We start from the raw sequence: 22,851 nt of genomic DNA on the forward strand, positions 1-22,851 counted from the left end.
TTATTTTCACGGAAGATGCCGTCACGTCACAGAAAGCGCCGTCACGTCCCGGAGATGTGTGAATCGACCTTAACACAGTGAGCCTATTTGTGCTTGTATTTCACATTCCATTCAGAAGTTAGAAGTTTATTTTGTGTTGAGTGGTATAGTGAAGTGTAACGAATATTTGTCGTGTGATATGGTAGCCTATATCTGGATTAGGAAGATAATCGTATGAAATTGACTAGCTTGGTGCATATTTGTCTTCAGATATCCTAGTTATGGATACAGAAAAACATCTTGAAATTCCTTACTAATGAGGATAAAATTCAAATCTGTCAGAAAGTGGATTGGCATCTGCATCTTAAAATGCGCAGAGGTCACGAATTTTGAACTCGCACCTTTTGAGTTTTGACTCTATGACTCGAATTTGTTGAAGTTCATTTATTCAAAGTCATTCCTCCCAGTCGCACATGGTCGAGTGTAACATCCAGTTATTCATTGTCTAGAAGTGTGACCAAAAAATAATGTTTCATAACCCACTGCTCCAAAATAAAAGGCTTCTACTAACATTTGTTTTAGAAAGAGTGTGATAACCTATGCAATGATATTTTGATATTTTTATTGGCCCTTGTGCACCTGTTTTCATATTAGGTGTTTGGTGTTTTTCACACCTTTCAGTGCCCTTGTTATTTTATATTTGTTCTCTCATGTTTTTCACACCTTTTAATACTTTCCTCTAATTTTTTGAAATGGGTGGTATAGTGTTCACTGTACTGTCCGCACACTTTATCTTGATGCATTTGTGTTCGGGGTGAGGAGTAAGGAGCGAGCTGTCCCGGTATCGATAGTGCTGCCTGGTGCTGCCAACTGAATGAAAATGAAATCTGAATTGAATCGAGAATATGATCTATCGATATGAAATTTCTAAACCGTTATCATCTTAAGCCAACAACTATGTCACATACACATTATATAACATTATAAAACATATCTCTCGATGCGAATCTTGTTCCTAGCATGAATTCTATACTTTGACTTTGATGTGTAAACAACAACAGTACTAGTACGTAAAGTTTACGCCAGATGTCGCACAATGATGCTTAAGCGATTCATAGTTTGTGTTGCAAAGGTTGCCAGTATGAATCTCGAAGATCGCCGAGGTCGACCGATTCAGCACTAGGATGTAAATGCACCAAGATAAAGTGTGCGGACAGTACCTGCGGATACACAATATAAAATGCCATCATGTTGGAAAAAATCATACCTAATGTTTCCGTATCCCTATTGGATAGTTTTAATTTGTATATTCAGTAGTACATTTTCACGCTTAACACGTTCTGTTTCGTTGTCCCCTGCAGAAACGTCGCAACAAAGTTTTACTGTACTCTTTAATTTTTTTACTGCATATTTCTTGCTTCCAAAGTCATTATTATGCATTCATTTCAATACTGGCCAGGACAGATACATGATGACCACCTTCTTTTTCACTGAACAGAGTTGTTACCCTCTCACATTCCCCTCAAACCCCTCCAGACAAGTATGTTAGCTAGCCACAACCGAAGCAAGAGACCTGGAATTAATCCAGAAGTTGGTGCTAGAAGTAATGAGAACAAAACTGATTAGTACAGAAAATTCTGTTAAAGTAGAACCTCGATAATTCGAAATCGATCAATTCAAAATCTCACCTAATTCGAAGCAGCTCTTGTTCCCAGAAACATGACCTACGATTTTGCTTGTTATTTAAATTGTGTAATTCAAAATATGGATAATTTGTAATTCGAAGAACAATGTCTATCCCATCACAAAAATTCAAACTATTAAATAAAAACTGCCTTTACATATTGAAAATAAATAGTATTTTACAGAGTAATTTAAATTCAAAATGTCTCCGCGTCATGAAAGAATGCGTTTTCCAGAACACGCAGGGGTAGCTCTCCACAATTTCGCTCACTTCAGTATGTCTACAGTGTGCTTCATATTTGCTAAGTTCGATTGAAATTCTTTTGTATTCAGTGTTTCAAGGAACACCACAATATCACGTAGCAGGCAGTGTGCGGAGAAGCGGAATCCGCAAACACTAGCGATGCCAATAGTTGAGTAAAGCGTGGCTCATATAATCAGTTTGTATGCACTCAAAAATATTGTCAATGCCAATGAAACTGCTCTTTTTTTTTTTTTTAATGCTGAGCCCAAACGGACTGGTTTTAAAGGAGAGAAGTGCCAGCCGGGAAATTGTACAAGGGTGGGGGTTCACTGTACTGTGTTGCATTGCACACGGAAATGAGACACTTCCTTCCCTCATCATAGGAAAGTTCGAAAAGCCACGATGTTTTAAGGGCGTCGGGCACTTTCCGTGCAAGTACAAGGTATCTAAAAATTCAAGTAGTACAGTATTCCAAAGGATAAAGCATTTGCACAGGAGAGCTAGCATAATTTGTCCTCGTCTTTGAATCGTGGGTTTTTTTTCTTTCTAATAAGACAGATTTGTAGGGATGTTCCACCATTCAACACATTTTTTTTCTGTCGTGTGAGGTTATGTTTGCCAGTGATTTATCCAAGTGCATTGTTTGAATAATGTAAATGCACCTTGTTGGATACATTTCGGAAATAGCATTTTCCATGGCATTTGAAGGGTTTAAACTGAGAATCAAGGTGATTGCATGCATTAATGGGTCTTGGAATACTTTGTGACACGGCAAGGGTTGGCATTTCCGAAATATGAGAGAAGTGCCATGGCGGGAAATCGTACGAGTATGGAGTCGCTGTACTGTGTTGTAATGCAGACGGAAGCAAGAGACTTTCTCCCCTCATCATAGGAAAGTTTGATGAGCCACGATGTTTTAAGGACATCTGGTACTTTCTGTGCAGGTACAAGGCATCTAAAATGCCTACATACAGTACAGTAATCTAATGAATAAAGCATTTGACAGGGGAGCCAGTATAGATTTCTCCTTGTATTTAAATCACGTTTTCTTTTTTTTTTTGATTTTGCTACATGAGGTTACGTTTGCATTATTTGAGTATTGTAAATGGACCTCATTGGATACATTTTGGAAATAGGTTTTTACCATGGAATTTGAAAGGTTTAAAAACTTTGAATCAAGGTTAATTGCTTGCAGTAACGGGTCTTAGAATATTTTGTGACGCAGCAAGGGTTGACATTTCTGAATTACGAGTTAGCGGTTAATTCGAAGTCCGATTTTTGCATCCCAGCGACTTTGAATTAATGAGATTTTACTGTACTAAGATGTCATTAACAGCATTTATCTCACTTGTTCATAACATCACCAGTTCAAAATCATTGACAAGTTTATGCAACGTAAACGTTATTGTACATATGTATGCATGATTAAACATGAATTACTAGAATTAAGGATGTTCCTGTAGAACGAAACATGTCATTCTGCTTACAATAGTTTATTTTTTGCAGGTATATTATAATGTTCTATTATATTTTGTGTTTTGAGAGACTGAAAAACTTATAGAATAACTTTATGCTGAAAAAGAATTGCTTCCTTTTTAACAAATCATTGTTCCCAATCTTTCTTAATATTTTTTTCATTGTCACAAAGTATTTTTTTCCATTTTTGCGTATAAGGCTATTCACACTTACCATTTCTGTATGATGTGTTTTGAAAGAGTGTTAAGTAATTATATCTCCTATTCGTAAAACAGGTTCTTTAAGTCTGTGTTGGTTTATTCCAGCATGCTGGTATTGATGTGCAGCTTTGTGATATTGGTGCTGCCATTCAAGAAGTGATGGAGTCTTATGAAGTGGAGCTGGATGGCAAGCTTTATCAGGTCAAGTCTATTCGTAATCTGAATGGACATTCCATTTCACCTTATCGCATCCATGCTGGGAAGACTGTGCCAATTGTAAAGGGAGGAGAAGCTACTGTTATGGAAGAGAATGAGTTTTATGCTATTGAGACTTTCGGTTCTACTGGTCGAGGCCAAGTCCATGATGACATGGAAGTGTCTCATTATATGAAGAATTTTGATATGGGATATGTTCCTCTGAGGTGAGTTTTTAAGGTTTGAGAAATTTACCAATTGCACAGTACTGTGTGTGGTTCGCAATTTCCATGAAGATTTGAAGAGTTAAGTTCAGAACATACACTGGTATTGAGGTATGTTTGTAGAACATAATTTATATTTGTGTAGTATTAATAACAATGTAAGTAAGAGAACTCTCACCACTTGTATGCCTGTATCATTAATCTAACAAAGACAGTATTTCTGTAACAATGTACAGTAGAAGTCCGTTATAGCGAGAATTCATAACGGCGAAAAATTTACTCTCTATAGCGGATTGTCGTTATATCCGATTTTCGTAAAATTCTGGTATGAAGCTCTCCCGATTATGTATGAAAAGAGAAGGAAGAGCGAACAAAAATTCATTAACAGGAAAGAAATATGTTATCATTAATGTTCTGGAAAATCTCTTTAAGACATGGCATCAAAGAAAAGGGGTTAGCTCCAGGTTTCTTGCCAAACGAAATGTTTGGAATGTTGGTTCTTCTTGTGGCTGATAATCCCACCCCAGTCTGTCTCCTCACAGCATTGTGCAATCCTGGAATGCTTAATGGCGTCTACAAGCAGCACAGTTGACTTATTTCGGCTTCTTGGTGAGGTAAAATTAAGAAAGTGATCACAGACAGTAGTGAAGATGGGTCGCTCGACAAGTGTTACGGTGCACAGCAGAGCTAAACAGTTTGCGAATGAAGGTTTATACATTTCGGAAAGCAGTATTTTAATCTGTAAATTTTGTAATGTTCATATCGAGTAGGAGAAAAAAGATAACTGTCTCAAAACATAGTTTTAAAAATAAGGAACATTCAGAACGTAAATTTAGCACTCCAGCAATGAAATGGCAGGCAACAATTGAACTCTCATTAGATATGCCGAAGAAAGCTGAGTGTAAAAATAGAATTTATTCACGAAACAATAGCGATGCTACTCAAAGCCAACATCCCACTGGAGAAGGTAGACGACTCTGCAGACCGGGAATGGCTTGAAAAGTATGTACCAGTATGTACAGTCTATCAATTAAACCTCCACAATCAGCGATCAGTGATAGTAAGACTAGGTTTTCTAACACCTCTTTCTGAAAAAGATTTTTCTTTTCTTCTATTGGTTAGGATCTGGAGACCTTCCCACAGCCAACCAACTAAGGAAACAGTACGTCCCCCATTGCTGAAACGAAGTACTAGCAAGATCAAACAGTCTTTGGAAGGGAAAACGGACTCTGCGACGAAACTACCGACTCTTCAGGCTGCTGTGTGTTCACAATCTTCATCAAAACTCAAGATCCAGTATCTGAACAGGAAATATTTTTGTTAGAATGTGCGCTTCTAGATGCTGCGAACAGCAGAACGTGTTCTCAAGCAATCCTGCATGTTTTGCATAATTTTGAAATCAACCTTGAGAATGTAAAGTAACTGATTCTGCCCCATATAGGCCTATGTTAAAATGTTGTAGTCCGGATGACAAAGAACATGGTGGTAAACAGTGATTTAGTTTTTTCTCCAAGTGAAATGTGTATGAAGTGCAATGGATCTAATCACTGAAGTAATGCTAGTCTTAATAGTCTTAATGCTACTTATAAGTGCGTATTTAAGAATACGTTTGGTGGCGAAGTGTCGGATCCGGTAGATGATCTCGTTTCTGATAACCTCACTTCGGACTCCTCGTGTTTGAGGTTTAGAATAAGAGATCTGGAACTTGAACTCTCATCCAAAGATGAAATAATCAAAATGTTATCCACGGATCTAGAAAATGCTCTGCTGGAATTGAAGAACTTAAAACAAAATAATGTTGAAATGCGGAGACAATGCGAAAATGATTTTAAAGAGGTTAGGTTGAAGAATGTTAGGCCTACCTGGAAACATGTTGCATTTAAAGATTCTGTAGATAATAATTTAGTGACACAAAACAGTTTTCAAGTGTTAGAATCAAATTATCATGAGGCAAACATAGAACATGACTCAGCTGCAGTGTCGAAAAGACAAAAAAATCCCATTGGCGACCGGTACATAAACAAGCCCGTACAGTAATAGTGGATTCGATGATAAGAAATGTTGGTCCTGAAGTTGAAGAGGGTATTGCATACTGCTATCCAGGCATACGAAATCCTGATACCCTGATAGTTCATATTGGCACAAATGACCTTCATAATTTGTCAACACCTAGCGACATAATAGCCGAAACTAATAGGCTTATTACTGCGATAAAAAGGAGGTTTCCAATGGCAAAGCTTTGTCTCGGTGACGTTTTATATCGGCACGATGTTGATTATCGCTATATAGATGCTGTAAACTCCACTCTTGGCTGGTTATGCCGTAATGGAGATGTCCTTTTTGTCAATGCTAATAGTTGGCTTAGAGGTATTGATTTTGGAAAAGATAGGCTACACCTTAACAGAAAAGGAACCTCTAAGTTTGGTAAACTTCTCAATAGAATATCTAGTAGAATGCTCTCGGGAAACTAATTAACCCCTCAGCGCCGACCTCTATACGTGGTATAGACCCATACATGGTTTCGCATTTACGGCTATAGCGCGAAGAGTTTTGGTGTTATGGATATGCAAATTGTTTTGTTTCCAAGAAGACATTTTCGGGTTTATCAGCGTTGTAAATAAGAATTGAAAATCGTTAAAGTGTAGTTGCTTTTGCAAGGATAAGTATTTGTCAATTATGTCTGAGCACCAATCCCTGCTTTTTTAATAGTCCGTTTGTTTCATTCTTTCCCACAGAATAAAATAAAGAAATGATGATCTGAGAAGTTTGTCTTTTCGTGTGACGTTCTTTGCTCTAATTTTGTATTGAGAGTGCGGTTTATTTATTATATTTGTCTTTATTTCTCAGCTTGTAGTCTTTTCGTAACTCTCCGCGAGTGCTCTGTGTAGGCATCATTTAGTGCTGCTTTCTGTCATACGACACGAGAAGCAGTTGTGCATAGTATATATCTCGTTTGAAAGACGATGTATCAACCTTTTAATCTGAAATATGTATCGAGATGATTTGATTCGTCATAAATGTTATTCCCCTCATTCAGTTTCGTCCTGCCGCTTTCGGTCCCGCTGCAGCTTCATCAGCTTGTGTGATGCACCGTGCTCAATGGCTAGCTCCTGCTGAGAGTAACATGCTTGAAATATTGTATAATTCAAATGAAAGTTTAGTCGGAAGTAGTAGTGGCAGTATTAGCAGTAGTGATAATGAAATAGATGATGTGGCTGTGGCTGATGCAGTGGTAAATGATGAGAGTGACAATGAGGAGGAACCAGTACTTGGAAATTTCGTGTAGGAGATTATAGATACGCATACAGGTCAAAGGGAAGTTTTCAACAGTGAATTATGATTCCTAGATTCTCCAATATTTAGACAAGTCACAGGGACAAATATTGAGCAGTTATCTTATCGGGTTCAGCTGGTGGAAGGTTTGTTTACGTAGTAAAAAATACGCTTCTCGGACGGGAAACGAAATATTCAAGGCCGGCGCGCATCAGATAATTCAGTTCCAAGGTTGCAGGAAATACGTTTTATCAGGAAATTAGCACCCAAGAGTGAGAAATCCAAACCTCAGAGACGTTGTATCGCGTGTTCAAAACACGGTGGAAAGAAGACATCGGGGTACTGCTGCCAGGAGTGTGCCTTGGGTCTCTGTCTCGAAGAGTGCTTCGAACTCTATCACACGGAACTAAATGACTAAGGAAATGTGAAACAATTATGTAATTATCTTCATGTACATAGTTCTACTATAAGGAATTCCAAATTTCGTGAATATCGGGCTACTCTTATACTAGTAGTAACGCTTTAAGTGAATCAATGTATTTCAGTCGCGCGTAGTTGAAATCTCATCCGGCCGCGGGGTAGGAAGCTCTTTAAACGGCTGTGACGCTGAGGGGTTAAGAAAATGAGGGGGGATGCTAATCCTAATGGTAAAAACTTAAGTGATACAGAAAATGATTTAGAAAGTATAACTTATATCAGGAATATAATATAAAATGTAGATAGGGAATCATTTCACAGAGGTCATATACACAATACTAAGAAAGCACCACAAAGACATCAATAAAAAAGGTTAGTTGAACACTTTAGAGGATACTATCAAAATGTAAATGGACTTCGAAGCAAACTAACTGAACTTAGAATTTCTTCATGTTTAGGTGACTATGATTTCAGGATATTAACTGAAACAAATGTAAATGATGAAATTACTGATGGTGATGAGGAACTCGGACTCGAAACATATTCAATTTTCAGATGTGATAGGTCTTCTTTAACAAGTATGAAGGCATCCCATGGGGGGATGATCTGTATTAGCAAGAGATTTTAAACCTACTCTAATACTGTGCATTAACACAGTTGTTTGTGTCCCTGACTTTTAACACCACAAAATTAATCATTGGTGCTGTATACATTCCATCCAAGTCTCCTGTCCAAAAATATTTCGAACATTGCAGTGCTGTTGACAAAATTATGTCAAATCTCGACAACCCCTTATTGCTCATTGTTGGTGACTACAATCTACCACATCTTAATTGGATAGTAAATGAAGAAACATCTTCTGGCCTTGTGTCGGTAGGTAAGCACACTGTGCAGTCCAGTTTAGTTATAGACACTTTTTCTTATCTCTGTTTAAATCAGTTTAATGCTATCCCAAATTTTCTGAATCACTTTCTTGATTTGGTTTTCAGTAACTCCAGTTCCATTGAAGTAAAATCTAGTAATGAAAGTATTGTCCCCCTCAATAGACACCACCCGGCATTAGAGATTTCTTTACCTATAAATGATCTATACAATTCCTTGCCTGCTGAGAGTTTTTATTTTGACTTTTTAAAAGGTGATTATAATGGACTAAATTATTACCTATCACAGTTCAGCTGGAAGATGATGTTTCAAAATGTATCAATTGATAAAGCAGTAGAAACCTTCTATTCAGTACTACATTATGGTATGGGACTTTACATCCCTATATGGAATTTTAAGACTCCCAAATTTCCAAAGTGGTTTAATCATAAATTGAAGCCACTGATTATTGAAAAGAAAGCACACAAGCAATACAAAATATCAGGTCTCAATAGTGATTATTAGCATTTCTCAAAATTAAGAAATGAATGCAAGTCTGAATCTAAATCTTCTCCAACTGTGAACAAAGTATTACTTCCAATCCACAGAAATTCTGGCAATATCTAAGTTCTAAAAAGTCATGTAATAATATTCCTTCAACAATGCATCTTAATGAAGTTACAGCAGATACCGGAGAAAATATTGTCAACCTTTTTGCTAACCACTTTTCATCTGTTTATTCTTCTTATCAGAATAGTAGTAGTATGTCATATGATTATCCTTTCTCTGTCAATCTATCAGTTATAAACATTAGTAAGGCAGGAATTTACAACAAACTGATATCTCTGGAATTAAAGAAAATTGTAGGATCTGATGGTGTTTCAACTTACCTGCTCAAGTACTGCTCATTTATTTTATGTGAAGCTTATCATTAAACCAAGGCCTTTTTTCCAGTGGAATGGAGGAAAGGATTTGTTAGTCCAGTTTTCATAAATGGTGATAAAACTGGCATAAAACAATATAGACCAGTTACAATTTCTTCTCATATATCCAATTTTTGACTCGATAATTCTTGACAAGATCCCACCTCTCTGTAGAAACCTCTTCGTTGATGAGCAACATGGATTCTTTTCAGGATGGGCAACCTGTAGCAATCTTCTTTTATTTTATCAATTCCTCTTGGATGCAATAGAGAACCACTCTCAAGTGGACTGCATTTATACAGACTTCTCAAAAGCTTTTGATACTGTTGACCACAATATTTTGCTCCAAAAACTAACAGGCTACGGAATTAATGGGCCTCTCCTCTCATGGTTTGAATTGTATCTTAAAAATCGCCTGCAGATTGTTCAAATAAGGAATCATTTTTCTGTGCCTATTATTGTTACCAGTGGAGTTCCTCAAGGGTCTCACCTTGCACCCTTACCTTCTGCTTTCTACATAAATGACATTAAAAATATACTTAAGAATTCTGAATTGCTTTTCTTTGCTGACGATGCAAACAATTTTATGCAAATTAATTGTTCACTTGATTGTTAACAACTTCAAGAAGATTTTCATCATCTGGAAAAGTACTATATTCAAAATGGGTTGAAACTTAATCACGAGAAATGTAAAATAATACCGTAAACTGGGGTTACTTTGTGACAGTTTTGGCGATTTCTTCAGGATAATAAGAATAATATCATTATGTATTAAGGTTTTTCTATATTGTCGTATTCTTTCATCCTTTATTCATGTTTTGAAATAATTTTTATATGTGTATTTACATTTAATCACTTAATATTTCAAGAAGAACTTGTCACAATGTTACCCCGATAGGTGGGGTTACTTTGTGACACAATCTTTTTACCATTGTATTTCCATGTTTGGTGCAGATGTCACAAAGTTACCCCCATTAAGTCATTACTTAAGACTCTGGCTAAATATAAAAGGAGAGTTTCTTTCATAACCATGATAATACAACACACTGTATATTTATTAAAACCTGAGATATAACTTGAAATATCTGCATCATTAAAGAATGAATAGTTTACAAACTGTTTACTTTTTGCTGTGTTTTGTGAGTTCTGGAATGTCATAGATTTCAAGTTTTCTCCTTTGTATGGTTGGACTAATTTTACACCATATTTTGTCATCTGCATACTATATTTCATGCTTGATATCCGCCCGCTTCATGGTGCTATCCATAGCACTGACAACTGCACTTTGATATCCGCCCGCTTCATGGTGCTATCCATAGCACTGACAACTGCACTTTGATATCCACCCACTTCACGGTGCTATCCATAGCACTGAAAACTGCACCTTGTTTGTATACTTTCGTTACGATTCTTGGACAGTACAGTTATGCGTGTCCCAACAATCTTATCATCGGATTCCAAGATACGATATTCACGAATAGGAAGTTCTTCAGAGTCAGAATTAAATTCAACTTCATGCAACGAGTTGTCTTTTGACTCAGTACAGATGTCATCATTGTCATTTTTACTTGAATTCTCGTTTCGGGTGTCGTTAATATTCTTTGAGGGACAGTTCCCGTCGGTGCCACTACAGCTAGGAATCTCATCTACAGTGTCAAAATCTGAAGCTGTCATACCTCTTCCAGGTGGCACATCTATACCTCTCCCCTTTCTTCACCCATTATTTGTTACCTTACCCCCTTTGAGATTCAAGTGCTCAATGAAACTTACTTACAGCTTGTTTCACAGCATCACCTTCTACATCCATTGCCCTGTTATACATGTGCTTCAGCACTTCTTCCTGGCTTAGAGGGCAAATACTACATTTCCTGCATCAAGAACGTAGATTATTCAGACCATTTTTAACTATTTCTCAATTAGATCTTAACAAGAGATGGGCATTCTTGCTTCAGTATAGTGGAATATCGTTTTCAGACTCCACATTACTAAAAAAGGCAATTTTAGAACACTGGGGTTACTTTGTGGCAGAGTCATTGTTGTCACAAAGTTACCCCTTAAACTACTTCTCTTTATTTTATTTTAACATAAATAACTGAAAGAAAGCTCAAAGTGTCATGAGAATCATGCATTTTTACTCCTCTTTATTTTATTTTAACATAAATAACTGAAAGAAAGCTCAAAGTGTCATGAGAATCATGCATTTTTATCAGGAAACATGAAATTAAGATTTCCACTTACTTTGCTGTGTGTACCTCATTAACGTTTTCTGTCGCCAACAAAAGTTTCCCGCTGTTCACAAAATCACGTGCTCAGTACAATACAACAAAAGGATCTATCCAACACTTAGGACATTATCATTGTACACACAGGTAGCAGCATTATTGAGTGAAAACATATAGTGTTCATTGTCAGACCATCAATGCATATCCCGCGAAATATGAAATTATTATTTGGCGCGCACCTGTCACAAAGTAACCCCTGCAGTCACAAAGTTTACGGTATAGTTTTTAAAAAACAAGAAGAAAATATCATTTCGATACAAATTTAGTAATAACAACATTCTAACTCCTGTTTCACAAGTCAATGACCTGGGTGTTTTATTCAGTTATAACCTATCGTCATACCTGTCAACTTTTACGGTTTGTCCATAAAATTTACAGAAATTGCAGCAAATCCATGATAGTCGATAACTCATTCTTTGATATGATTGTTATTTTTAATCGTGTGATGTTTGTGTCGTTGTTGGAATTGAATTTAAAGCCAGGGTAACAGTTCATCCTTGTGAATCTTAGGTGTCAACAGGCTCTGCTCCGCAAATTCTTTGTTCTGCTCCGTTCGTTGGATTGTGAAGTGAAATGTCTGAGAGTTATAGGCTGCTCTTTCCCTTTTCTTAATCATTTTTTATACATACTATTATGATGCTCCGTTCGCTTGTGATTTAACCTATATTCTTTGAACATGTGATTGTTGTTCTTTGGTGGCCTTTTGAGGTTATGACATATTTTAATGAAGGGTTCGAGGTTTTGTGTTATGACTTCGTGCTTCGCAGTTTTCTGTATTCGTTGGACTAATTACATCGTTCTAATGACTGGGTATACCGCTATTAGCGAAGCCCCTTATATTACAAAGAAGAAGAATAATTGCATTCGTTCCATGTGTGTGTGTTTTTTTTACCATGTGCACATTCTTCATTCACGAGGTTGACATCGTGTTCATTTAGTCTTTTAAGGCCTTGTGTGCTTTGCCATGTTTTAATGAAGTGTTTGACTGCCTTGAGTGTTTGTTATAATTTTATGTGACGTTCGGTGATCCAGGTTTCTTTCGATGTTTGAATGGATATAGAGACATTTTTTCTCGGACATTTTCATACGCTATATTCCTATTATAGGTTATCATGAATAAATCCAACAAGAAACAGTACTTCCAGACATTTAAAGAATCATATTCTGTTGATTTTCCGTGCATACTAAAATCAAGAAAGGGAGAAAAATTTGCCTTTTGTACGGTATGTGGGTGTTATATTAATATTGCACATGGTGGAAGAAACGATTTAAGTAATCAAGTGAAGTGCGGTAAACACGTAAGTCCCACTATCGGCAGCCCTGAAGATGGTTTTCCGTGGTTTCCCATTTTCACACCAGGCAAATGCTGGGGCTGTACCTTAATTAAGGCCACGGCCACTTCCTTCCAACTCCTAGGCCTTTCCTATCCCATCGTCGCCATAAGACCTATCTGTGTCGGTGCGACGTAAAGCCCATAGCAAAAAAAAAAAAAAAAACACGTAAGTTACGTTAAATCGAAGGAAGATAACAAGAAAATCAACACCTTTTTTTGCCAAGTCTGGAAACGTTGACAGTGACGTAATTAGGGCTGAGTGTCTGTTTACTTCCTTTTTGGTGGAACACAATGTGCCTTAAAATGTGGCTGATCATGCTGGTGCTTTATTTAAGAAGATGTTTCCCACATCAGAAGTTGCAAAGAAATACATTTGTGGTCGCACAAAAACGGCATGCATTGTAAATAAAATTGTAAATGAAGTTGTTAAGTGCCTTCAGAACGGACCATTTTCTTTGGCAGCGGATGGAAGCAGTGATACGAATGCCAAGTTGTATCCTATTGTTGTTACATTCTACGATATTCCGGGGGGAAAAGTAGTGAGCACTGTGCTATCCATACCAGCGTTAGAGGGAGGACTCAAAAGGGTGAAACATAGGTAACCTGATGTTATCACAGCTGAATTCTCATAACATACCAATTGAAAACTGTGTGGCTTTCTGCTCTGACAATGCTGCTGTTACGATAGGACACAAAAATGGGGTTTCAGCAGTTCTGAAGGAAGTTCAACCAGATATTGCCGTCATAGGTTGCATATGCCACCTGATTAATCTAGCAGCTGAAAAGTGTGCCGGAAGATTACCACTTAAAGTGGATGAGATCCTTGTTGATATATTTTATTTCTTAGAGAAGAGTGTTAAAGGAAAGAACACCTTCAGAAATTTCAGAACTTGCACAATAAAGAGGCAAAGAAAATTCTGAAACATGTATGTACTAGGTGGTTATCTTTAGGCAGATGTTTGGATAGACTACTGGACCAGTGGGATCCGCTTCAATCTTTCTTCAAGGAGGAAGTAATATTATGTACCCAAAACATTTCCACAAGCTTGACATCTTTCAAAGTACCTAGAGTTGAACAAAGTGTATCCAAAGAGTATCAGAAGAAGAGAATTCTTGATTCTGCTACTACACATGCCCCTAAAAGAATAGCATATTCTTCCAAATGTGACAAACCCATCCTAAAAAGCAAGACTTCTGCTACAACATGTGAGGAAAAATTGTTTATGTTCCTATCTTCAAACTTGAACAAGGCTTTTTGCACTTTCCTTCATGTGACTATTCCTGTATTTGACAAATTCAATGTTGCCTTTCAGACTTTTTCCCCACAAGTTCACTTTTGATTAGAACTTCTATTGGATTTGCTGAAGCAGTTGTTCACAAAGTTTAAGCCCAAAATTGTCAAAAGCTCCTCATTGTTTGAAGTTGAGTACAACTTGATTCAAAATCAAAGAAGTGATGATGAGTTAGTTATTGGCATTCAGACTTCGAACATAGTGAATGATCTCCAAGGTACAGATAAATCTCTTTTCTTTTCATCAGTGAGAAACTACTTTGTACTGCCTGTAACTACATCATCAACAAGTTTCCACTCAAGAATGATGTGTTAAAGCATGCTCAAGTTGCTAGGTTAGACAAAATTGAATATGCACAATTTTCTTCCATTCGTTTTTTTCTTGGAAAAATTCCTATCACGTTATGCAAGGAAGAGAATGAAACTACAGATGAGGTGATGAATGAGCTTCAGAGGCAGTTCACAGTTCTTCAGGTAGATGACACTTTGTCTGCAAATCAAGATGCTGGGAGTGATTCCAGTTGGGCACAAATATCAAGAATTCGTGGAGCTGATGGACTTCTTAAGTATAACCGAATTTCTAGAGTAATGCTCTCTATTCACACCATACCCCATAGCAGTGCAGAATGTGAACATGTTTTCAGCCTTGTGATGAAAAATAGAACAGAGTTCAGATCATCCATGTCCAATGAATCTCTGGAGTCTATTTCTGTTTTGAAGACCAGGAGTTCTGGTCCCTGTTATGCCAAAATATTTTCTCAAGACATTTTGCAGGAAGCTAAAAAGGCCAAAACTATGACTTTAAAGTCGAACTAGCGTGTAATTTGCAGTGTGTATTATATTTTTTCTTACCTGTGTTACGTTAAACAAGTTTTATTGTGTAAAGCCTTTTTCGATTATCACGTATCTGCTTAGTTTATCAAGGATTTCCTGTTATGTATGCTCCAAACTAATATTCACAATGCCTACTGCTTCTTGATTATTATTTTCATCTACAAATGATTGGCCTATGATGTAAGTAGATTTGATTTCATTGAAATATTCTGTTTAAAGCATGAATTATTGTATTTTGTAGCCCAGAAATAATATTTTTGTCAAGCCGGGGTATGTCAAAAATCCTAGATTTTTCGTCGCGCGTGAGTTTTACTGATAGCCCTTTTCAGTAGTTGGCAGGTATGCAGCCGGTGGCTGCTGATGGCCTTCCAACAGGAGATCTTTCTGGGAGCTGAACAGATTGTATCATTTGTTCAGCCAGATTTATTCTGAACTGTGTGAAGTGAGCTTCACGTCATGTAACTAAGAGGATGAATCAAATATAAACAGGAATTTGAATGTACCACTGCTGTTAGTAATACTTCTGAGGTAGCGCTTTGCCAGGATGTTGGTAGGAGTGTTTGGAGAAGGGGTTTGTGCACGCGCAAACGACTGTGGAGAGCTGGGCTGCTTCAGTACGCCATGAGTGAGCAAGAGCTGCACACATCTGTTGCGCAACGCATCATTATCAAATTTCTCGCAAAAGAGGGTACCAAACCTTCCGAAATGTTGAGACTGTTCTGCGCACAGTTTGGGGAAGAAACTCTTTTGCACGCTCAAGTATATGAGTGGGCTAAAAAGTTTGTGGCAGGAAGGGAAGCTGTGGAAAACGAACCTCATGAAAGGAGACCGCGGACAAGCATCACTGCAGACAACATTGTTGCCATTCTTGACATTATTGGTGAAGATGGGCGAATAAAAATTTTTCAAATTGTTTTAGCCATAGGAATAAGTTACGGAAGTGTTCAAACCATCATCCGAGATGAACTCCATTTCAGAAAATTGTCTGTCAGGTGGGTTCATTGTCTCCTCAACCAGGAACAAAAAAAAATTACGCCAGTAAGTTTGTCAGAGACTCCTGCGTCGCTACGAGGAGGAAGGAGAGGATTTTTTGCGCCGTATTGTGACTTGTGATGAAACTTGGGTTTATCAATACACCCCAGAGTCAAAGCAAGCTTGGAGTGACAGCGAAGAGATGAAGCAGGTCCGGTCAAGGCCAAAACACGCCCATCTGCTGGAGTGGTGCTTGCAGCCGTTTTCTGGGATTCTGCGGGCATTTTGCTGGTGGATTTTCTTCATGAACAAAGGACAATTAATGCAGCCTATTACTGTTGCCTTTTGGATGAAAAAAAAAGCTGCGTATCGCAACAAGCGATACCGGGAACCGATCCGAAACATCATTCTTCTCCGTGACAATACAAGGCCAAATACTGCCGCTTTAACTTGGGGAAAACTGGAGGAAATTCACTGCACACCTCTGGAACAACCGTACAGTCCATATTTATTGCTCTGCAACTACCATTTGTTTGGACCACTCAAACAAGACCTAGGAGGACAGCCCTTCAATGATGACACAAGTGTAGAAGAGTTCATGCGCAACTGGCTCTGCACACGTCCCTCTTCTTTTTGTTAGGGCGGCATAAAAAACTTACCAATCCGATGTAGAAAATGTGTATCGAAGGCAAGGACACTATGTAGAAAAGTGATCTCTATATGTGTATTTTTTTGGTTGATGTAATACATTTTTTTAAATTCCCATTTATATTTGATCCACCCTCGTATGTTGCTGCAACAGGCTGCAGTGTACTCTCTAAGAATCTCTAGTTTGACTGATAATAGACAACATACAATAGAGGGAAATTTGATTGATCCACCTTTTCTCAATACATAATATATTGTTAATATGATCACAACATTTTTATTCAGTAGCGGTTTCGATGTCTATTGACACCATCATCAGCCGAAACAGGTCATATGAACAAAGATGTACAAGTATGTAGTACATGTAATAGACCCTTGGTAATAAGTGACATTAATAGGCTGAAGTAAAAATACAATGCCTAAGAGAATATTAACAAGTTATGTGCTTGTTGGTTAAAATATAAAATGAAAGTGAAGATATTAACAAGTGTTTAAAAACTTGATCACTTTGGAATGGTTAAAAAGTCTCTAGCGTAGTGATCCAAGTTTTTAAACACTTGTTAATATTTTCACTTTCATTTTATACTTTGACCAACAAGCACATACAGTAAAACCTCGTTAATTCAAAGACGTTGGGACACAAAAATCTGACTTCGAATTACGTGATTTGGAATTAACCGCCAACACGTACTTCGGAAATGCCAACCCTTGCAGTGTCACAATATATTCTAAGATCCGTTACTGCATGCAATTATCTTGATTCACAGTTTAAAGCTCTCAAATACCATGGAAAAAACTATTTCCAAAATGTATCCAACAAGGTGCATTTACAGTATTCAAATAATGCACTTGGATAACTCACCGGCAAACATAACCTCACGCAATGAAATCAAAAGAAAGAAAACATGATTCAAAGACGAGGAGAAATCTATACTGGCTCCCCTGTGCAAGTGCTTTATTCCTTGGATTACTGTACTGTATGCATTTTAGATGCCTTGTGCTTGCACGGAACGTACCCAATGCCCTTAAAACATCGCGGCTTATCGAACTTTCCTATGACGAGGGGAGAAAGTCTCTCGCTTCCGTGTGCAGTGTGCACTGCATAGCTACACAGTACATTTCACGGCTGGCAATTCTCTCCTTTAAAACCATAAGCCCGTTTGGCCTCAGCATTTAAAAAAATAAACAAACAAACAAACAGTGCAGTTTCATCGGCATTGACAATATTGTTTGGTGTGTACGAATTGATTGTAGGCTGTAAGCCACGCTTTTTCACCAACTGTCGACATTGCCAGTGTTTGCGGATTCTACCTCTCCACACACTGCATGCTACGTGGTATTGTGGCATTCCTTAAAACGCTGAATACAAAATAATTACGATTCCACTCAAACATAGCAGATATGATGCACACTGTAGACACGCCGAAGGAGGTGAAAGTGTGCAAAGTTAGCCCTTCACGTTTCGGAAGACGATTTCTTTCATGACACGGAGAAATTTTGAATTTAAGTTACTCTGTAAAATACTAATTTTTTTTTCAAACTGTAAAGACAGTTTCGAATTGAAAGTCTGAATTTTGGTAACAGGACCGACATTGTTCTTCGAATTACGAATTATCCGTATTTCGAATTAAACAATTTAAATAACATGTAAAACCGTACCTCATGTTTCTGGGAACGAGAGCTGCTTCGAATTAGGAGAGATTTTGAATTAACCGATTTTGAATTATCGAGGCTCTACTGTAACTCGTTAATATTCTTTTAAGCATTGTATTTTTACTTCATCCTATTAATGTCACTTATTACCAAGGGTCTATTATATGTACTAAATACTTGTATATCTTTGTTCATACGATCTGTTTCGGCAGATGATGGTGTCCATAGACACTGAAAATGGTACTGAATAAAAATGTTTTGATCATATTAACAACATATTATGTATTGAATAAAGGTGGATCAATCAAATTTTCCTCTATTGTATGTTATTTTCTTTCAATACAGACCAGAGATGAAGTTTTTAGTGTTGAATGATAAGACACCCCCCTCTCCTGTCCCCCAGTTACAGCTATTCACATTTCATAATGGATATATTCAATGCCTTCTATTTCTGTGTTGCAGGCTTCAGTCATCAAAGTCACTTCTAAATGTTATCAACAAGAACTTCAGCACCTTGGCATTCTGTCGGCGCTGGCTAGATCGTGTTGGATGCACCAAATATATAATGGCTCTGAAGGATCTTTGTGATAAAGGTGTTGTGGATCCTTATCCTCCACTCTGTGATGTTAAAGGCTGCTATACCGCTCAGTTTGAGCACACTATTATGTTACGACCCACGTGTAAGGAAGTGGTGAGCCGTGGTGATGATTATTAAGGTGTGTGCTGATTAATGCTTGTTCAGATTACGATACTATAAAACTATCTTACAGAGACAAACAAAAACTTACAATAATGTAATTAATTTCTGTTTAATTGTCATTCTGTACACAGACTTGTTATCATTTGCTGGAAATGAGCTGGTAGCTGTATTCAGAGAAGTATGAATAGGTAACAGTTTTAGAGGGCAGTTTCAACACTAACAAGGTGATCTATATTATCAGCCAATTGCATCACTTGAAAAAACTCACCTCGATTAGGGATGTTCCTGAAAGGAGCTACACCACCTCAGGACGAAGACATCTCCCTGTACATCTCTTGAAAAATATAATTGTTACTATCTAACAAACAAAAATGTTTATACTGCATTATTGTTCAATTGCCTTGGAAAGAAAACTTTGATTTCCCGTGCAAATTTAAAAATTCTTTGTAACTTTTCAGCTATTACCTGTTAATAAATAAGGACAGAACTCCTGTCTTAGGTTGTTCTGAAATTAATTTTCATCTATTGTCCCTTGAAATTCCACTCTTTAGTTATTTATTGGTAAACTCTAGCACTGTCTCCTGTGTGTGCTAAGGTTTCTCCTTGCTCACTACTTTCATTGTTCTAATCTTTCATGCATAATCTACTGCTCCCTGTACACTCCTACCTCCCATAGCTTATCTTGTTGCCCATTATTCATTCATTATTCATCAGATATATACAACATCTAGATCTTAGTCCTCTCTTTATTTCCTCTTATGAATCTTGTAAAGTTTGCTAGTCTGATTTCACAGTCTGCTTTTTGTGTTTACTTCCAGCGCATCTAACCTGACTCTCATCTCTTTAACATAAATCCTCTCCATCCCTTCTTTGCATGTCAGATTGTTTTCTTTTACTCTATTGTCCCAGATATAATACATTGTTTTTATATGTGAAAATGCACTAATAAAAACCGTAGCCATCTTATATGCACTGCCCAATGTTTAAAGACTTTGTTTTTGTGGAGGTATATTTGTATCATTCCCCGAATGTACTACCATTTCCGGCAGGAGTCACCACACACATTTATCAGATGAGCTAAAATGTACTGAATAGATGAAACATTATACAGTAATTATTCAATCAATCACTACTGATCTGCATTTAAGGCAGTTGCCAAGGTGGCAGATTCCCTATCTGTTGTTTTCCTAGCCTTTTCTTAAATGATTGTAAAGAAATCGGAAATTTATTGAACATCTCCCTTGGTAAGTTATTCCAATCCCTAACTCCCCTTCCTATAAACGAATATTTGCCCCAATTTGTCCTCTTGAATTCCAACTTTATCTTCATACTGTGATCTTTCCTACTTTTAAAGACACCACTCAAACTTATTTGTCTACTGATGTCCTCCTATGCCATCTCTCCACTGACAGCTCGGAACATACCATTTAGAATGGAAAATTATAATCGGAATTGCTAGGCGGGCAATAATTCCATTGAGGAGATTTATCTCCCGTATGCAGTTATCAGACTGTGCCTTTTATAAGGGCTTCTGATAAGTTCACCTGCATACACCCCAGCGTCAGTGGGTAGGGTCTGACACATCCCACTCTGATGAGTCTAGTGTCAGACCTAAGACGAAACACTGGTTAATAGAGCAAACGCTTGAAAAGCCTTACATCTGATACGTACCATTTAGTCGAGCAGCTTGTCTCCTTTCTCCCAGGTCTTCCCAGCTCAAACTTTGCAACATTTTTGTAACACTGCTCTTTTGTTGGAAATCACCCAAAACAAATCGAGCTGCTTTTCTTTGGATTTTCTCCAGTTCTTGAATCAAGTAATCCTGGTGAGGGTCCTATACACTGGAACCATACTCTAGTTGCGGGTCTTACCACAGACTTATATGCTCTTTCCTTTACATCCTTACTACAATCCCTAAATACCATCTTAACCATGTGCAGAGATCTGTACCCTTTATTTACAATCATATTTATGTGATTACCCCAGTGGAGATCTTTCCTGATATTGAGACTTTGGTGCTTACAATTCTCTTAGGAGTAGCGGTTGTCTTGCAAGTCTGTAGTTAAAAGTTAGCATATTTCGGGGGGGAATTGGTTAGAAAGCAAGGGTTTGAGTGACCTTGTGTTCGTCATTTGCCGCGTAATTGCTGTTCGCCGACAATATATTAGCGCTTCTATACGTAGCTTTGACGTATTGTGATATCGTATTACATAAATTGTGGGAAACTGTATACTGTGAATGAAGCTCTTATCCTTACATTGGGTAGTCACTTTGAAGAAAATGAAGTTGGAAAAGATTTAACTCTGCCAATGCTGTGTCTAAAGCCACAGATCTAAAAGAAGGATGGAAACCTTTGCATGAATGAAAATGATTAAAATATATGTAAAAATATTTGACTGAACTCCCTCTATATATATTTTAGGTAGTCACCCTATTGTGTCTTAACAACATGAACAAATGAAAGCAAGAAAGCAGAGTGTGGAAAGTATCACTACAGCTGGAAGGGCCGGCCGCCATAGGAACTCGTCCTCAAGGTCACACATCTGCTCTCGCTTCACCAGAGTGGAAAGGTTAATTTAAAATTATAATAGTTATAAATACCTTTCAGAAATTCAGGGTTGTCCTGTATTCGGAACAATATTGTAATTAGGTCCAAAAATATTCCTTCTTTTTCTACTACTAAATGCATAAGGCTTTGATAAACTGTGGCTTTGTTAGGTGGTCGAGGTACAGTGAAACCTTGTTAAGACGTTTCTGCAGGAGACAAGGAAAAAGAAAGTGTTAAGCAAGAAAACGTACTACTGAATACACAAATAAAAACTATTCAACAGGGATATGGAAACACTAGATCCGATTTTTCCCGACATAAGGGGATCATACGTCATATATCCGTGGGTACAGTGAAAACTCTATGAGAAGAGAATATTAAAAGGTGTGAAAAACACAAGAGAACAAATATGAAAACTTAATTTACTGAGGCTTTTAAAATAATAATAATAATAATAATAATAAAGCAGTGAAAACTGTTAAAAAATACCAAACACAAAATATTTGAATGAGGGCCATAAAAATATCACAGTATTATTGCAGATCACACTTTTTCTAAAACAAATGTTAGTAGAAATCTTTTATTTCAGACCAAAGGGTTATTGAACATTATTTTTCTAGTCGCACACTTAGACAGTGAATTGGAGGTTATACACGGCCATGTGTGACATGAAGAGAATGACTTTGGCCGTCATTTTGAATCGTGCGAAACTTCGATTGACCACGACCGACTTGAGTGATCAAGTGGAAATTGGAAGGTGCGAGTTTCAACATTTATGCCAACTCTTCATGCTTAAAGATGTGGATGCCAGGCGACTTGCTGATAGACTTTAATTTTGTCTTCATTAGTAAGGAATTTCACTACTTTTTCCTTATCCATAATTGGGCTATCACAAGACAAATGTGCACTACACTGGTCAACTTACGATGTTCCAGATGTAGGCTATCTCGCGACAAATATTCACTACCCTTCATTGTACAACTGAACACTAAATACATTTCTAACTTCTGAATGGAATGCGAAATACAAGCACAAACAAGCTCACTGTGTTATTCTGCAGTCTGACTGTTAGCCGGCAAGGAAAACTGAACATTTCTGAGGCTGACGGCTTGCTC

At 37.4% G+C, this 22,851-nt stretch overlaps 1 protein-coding gene across 2 annotated transcripts in view; it reads left to right on the top strand.

Annotated features, from left to right (window-relative positions):
* und (methionyl aminopeptidase und) overlaps positions 1–22,851 on the top strand; it is a 155,420-nt gene that overhangs the window by 104,685 nt on the left and 27,884 nt on the right. The window contains exons 7-9 of one of the 2 annotated variants that reach the window (XM_067136567.2): positions 3,688–4,004; positions 18,951–19,204; positions 19,320–19,699. In XM_067136567.2, coding sequence (XP_066992668.1) covers positions 3,688–4,004; positions 18,951–19,203 — 570 coding nt within the window. In that variant the 3' untranslated portion in view covers position 19,204; positions 19,320–19,699. Of the gene's footprint in view, positions 1–3,687; positions 4,005–18,950; positions 19,205–19,319; positions 19,700–22,851 lie in introns of those variants that run through there. The other variant, XM_067136566.2, reaches the window with a different exon arrangement.

This window comes from Anabrus simplex, chromosome 1 (genome assembly GCF_040414725.1).
Source record: "Anabrus simplex isolate iqAnaSimp1 chromosome 1, ASM4041472v1, whole genome shotgun sequence".
Classification (NCBI taxonomy): Eukaryota; Metazoa; Arthropoda; class Insecta; order Orthoptera; family Tettigoniidae; genus Anabrus; species Anabrus simplex.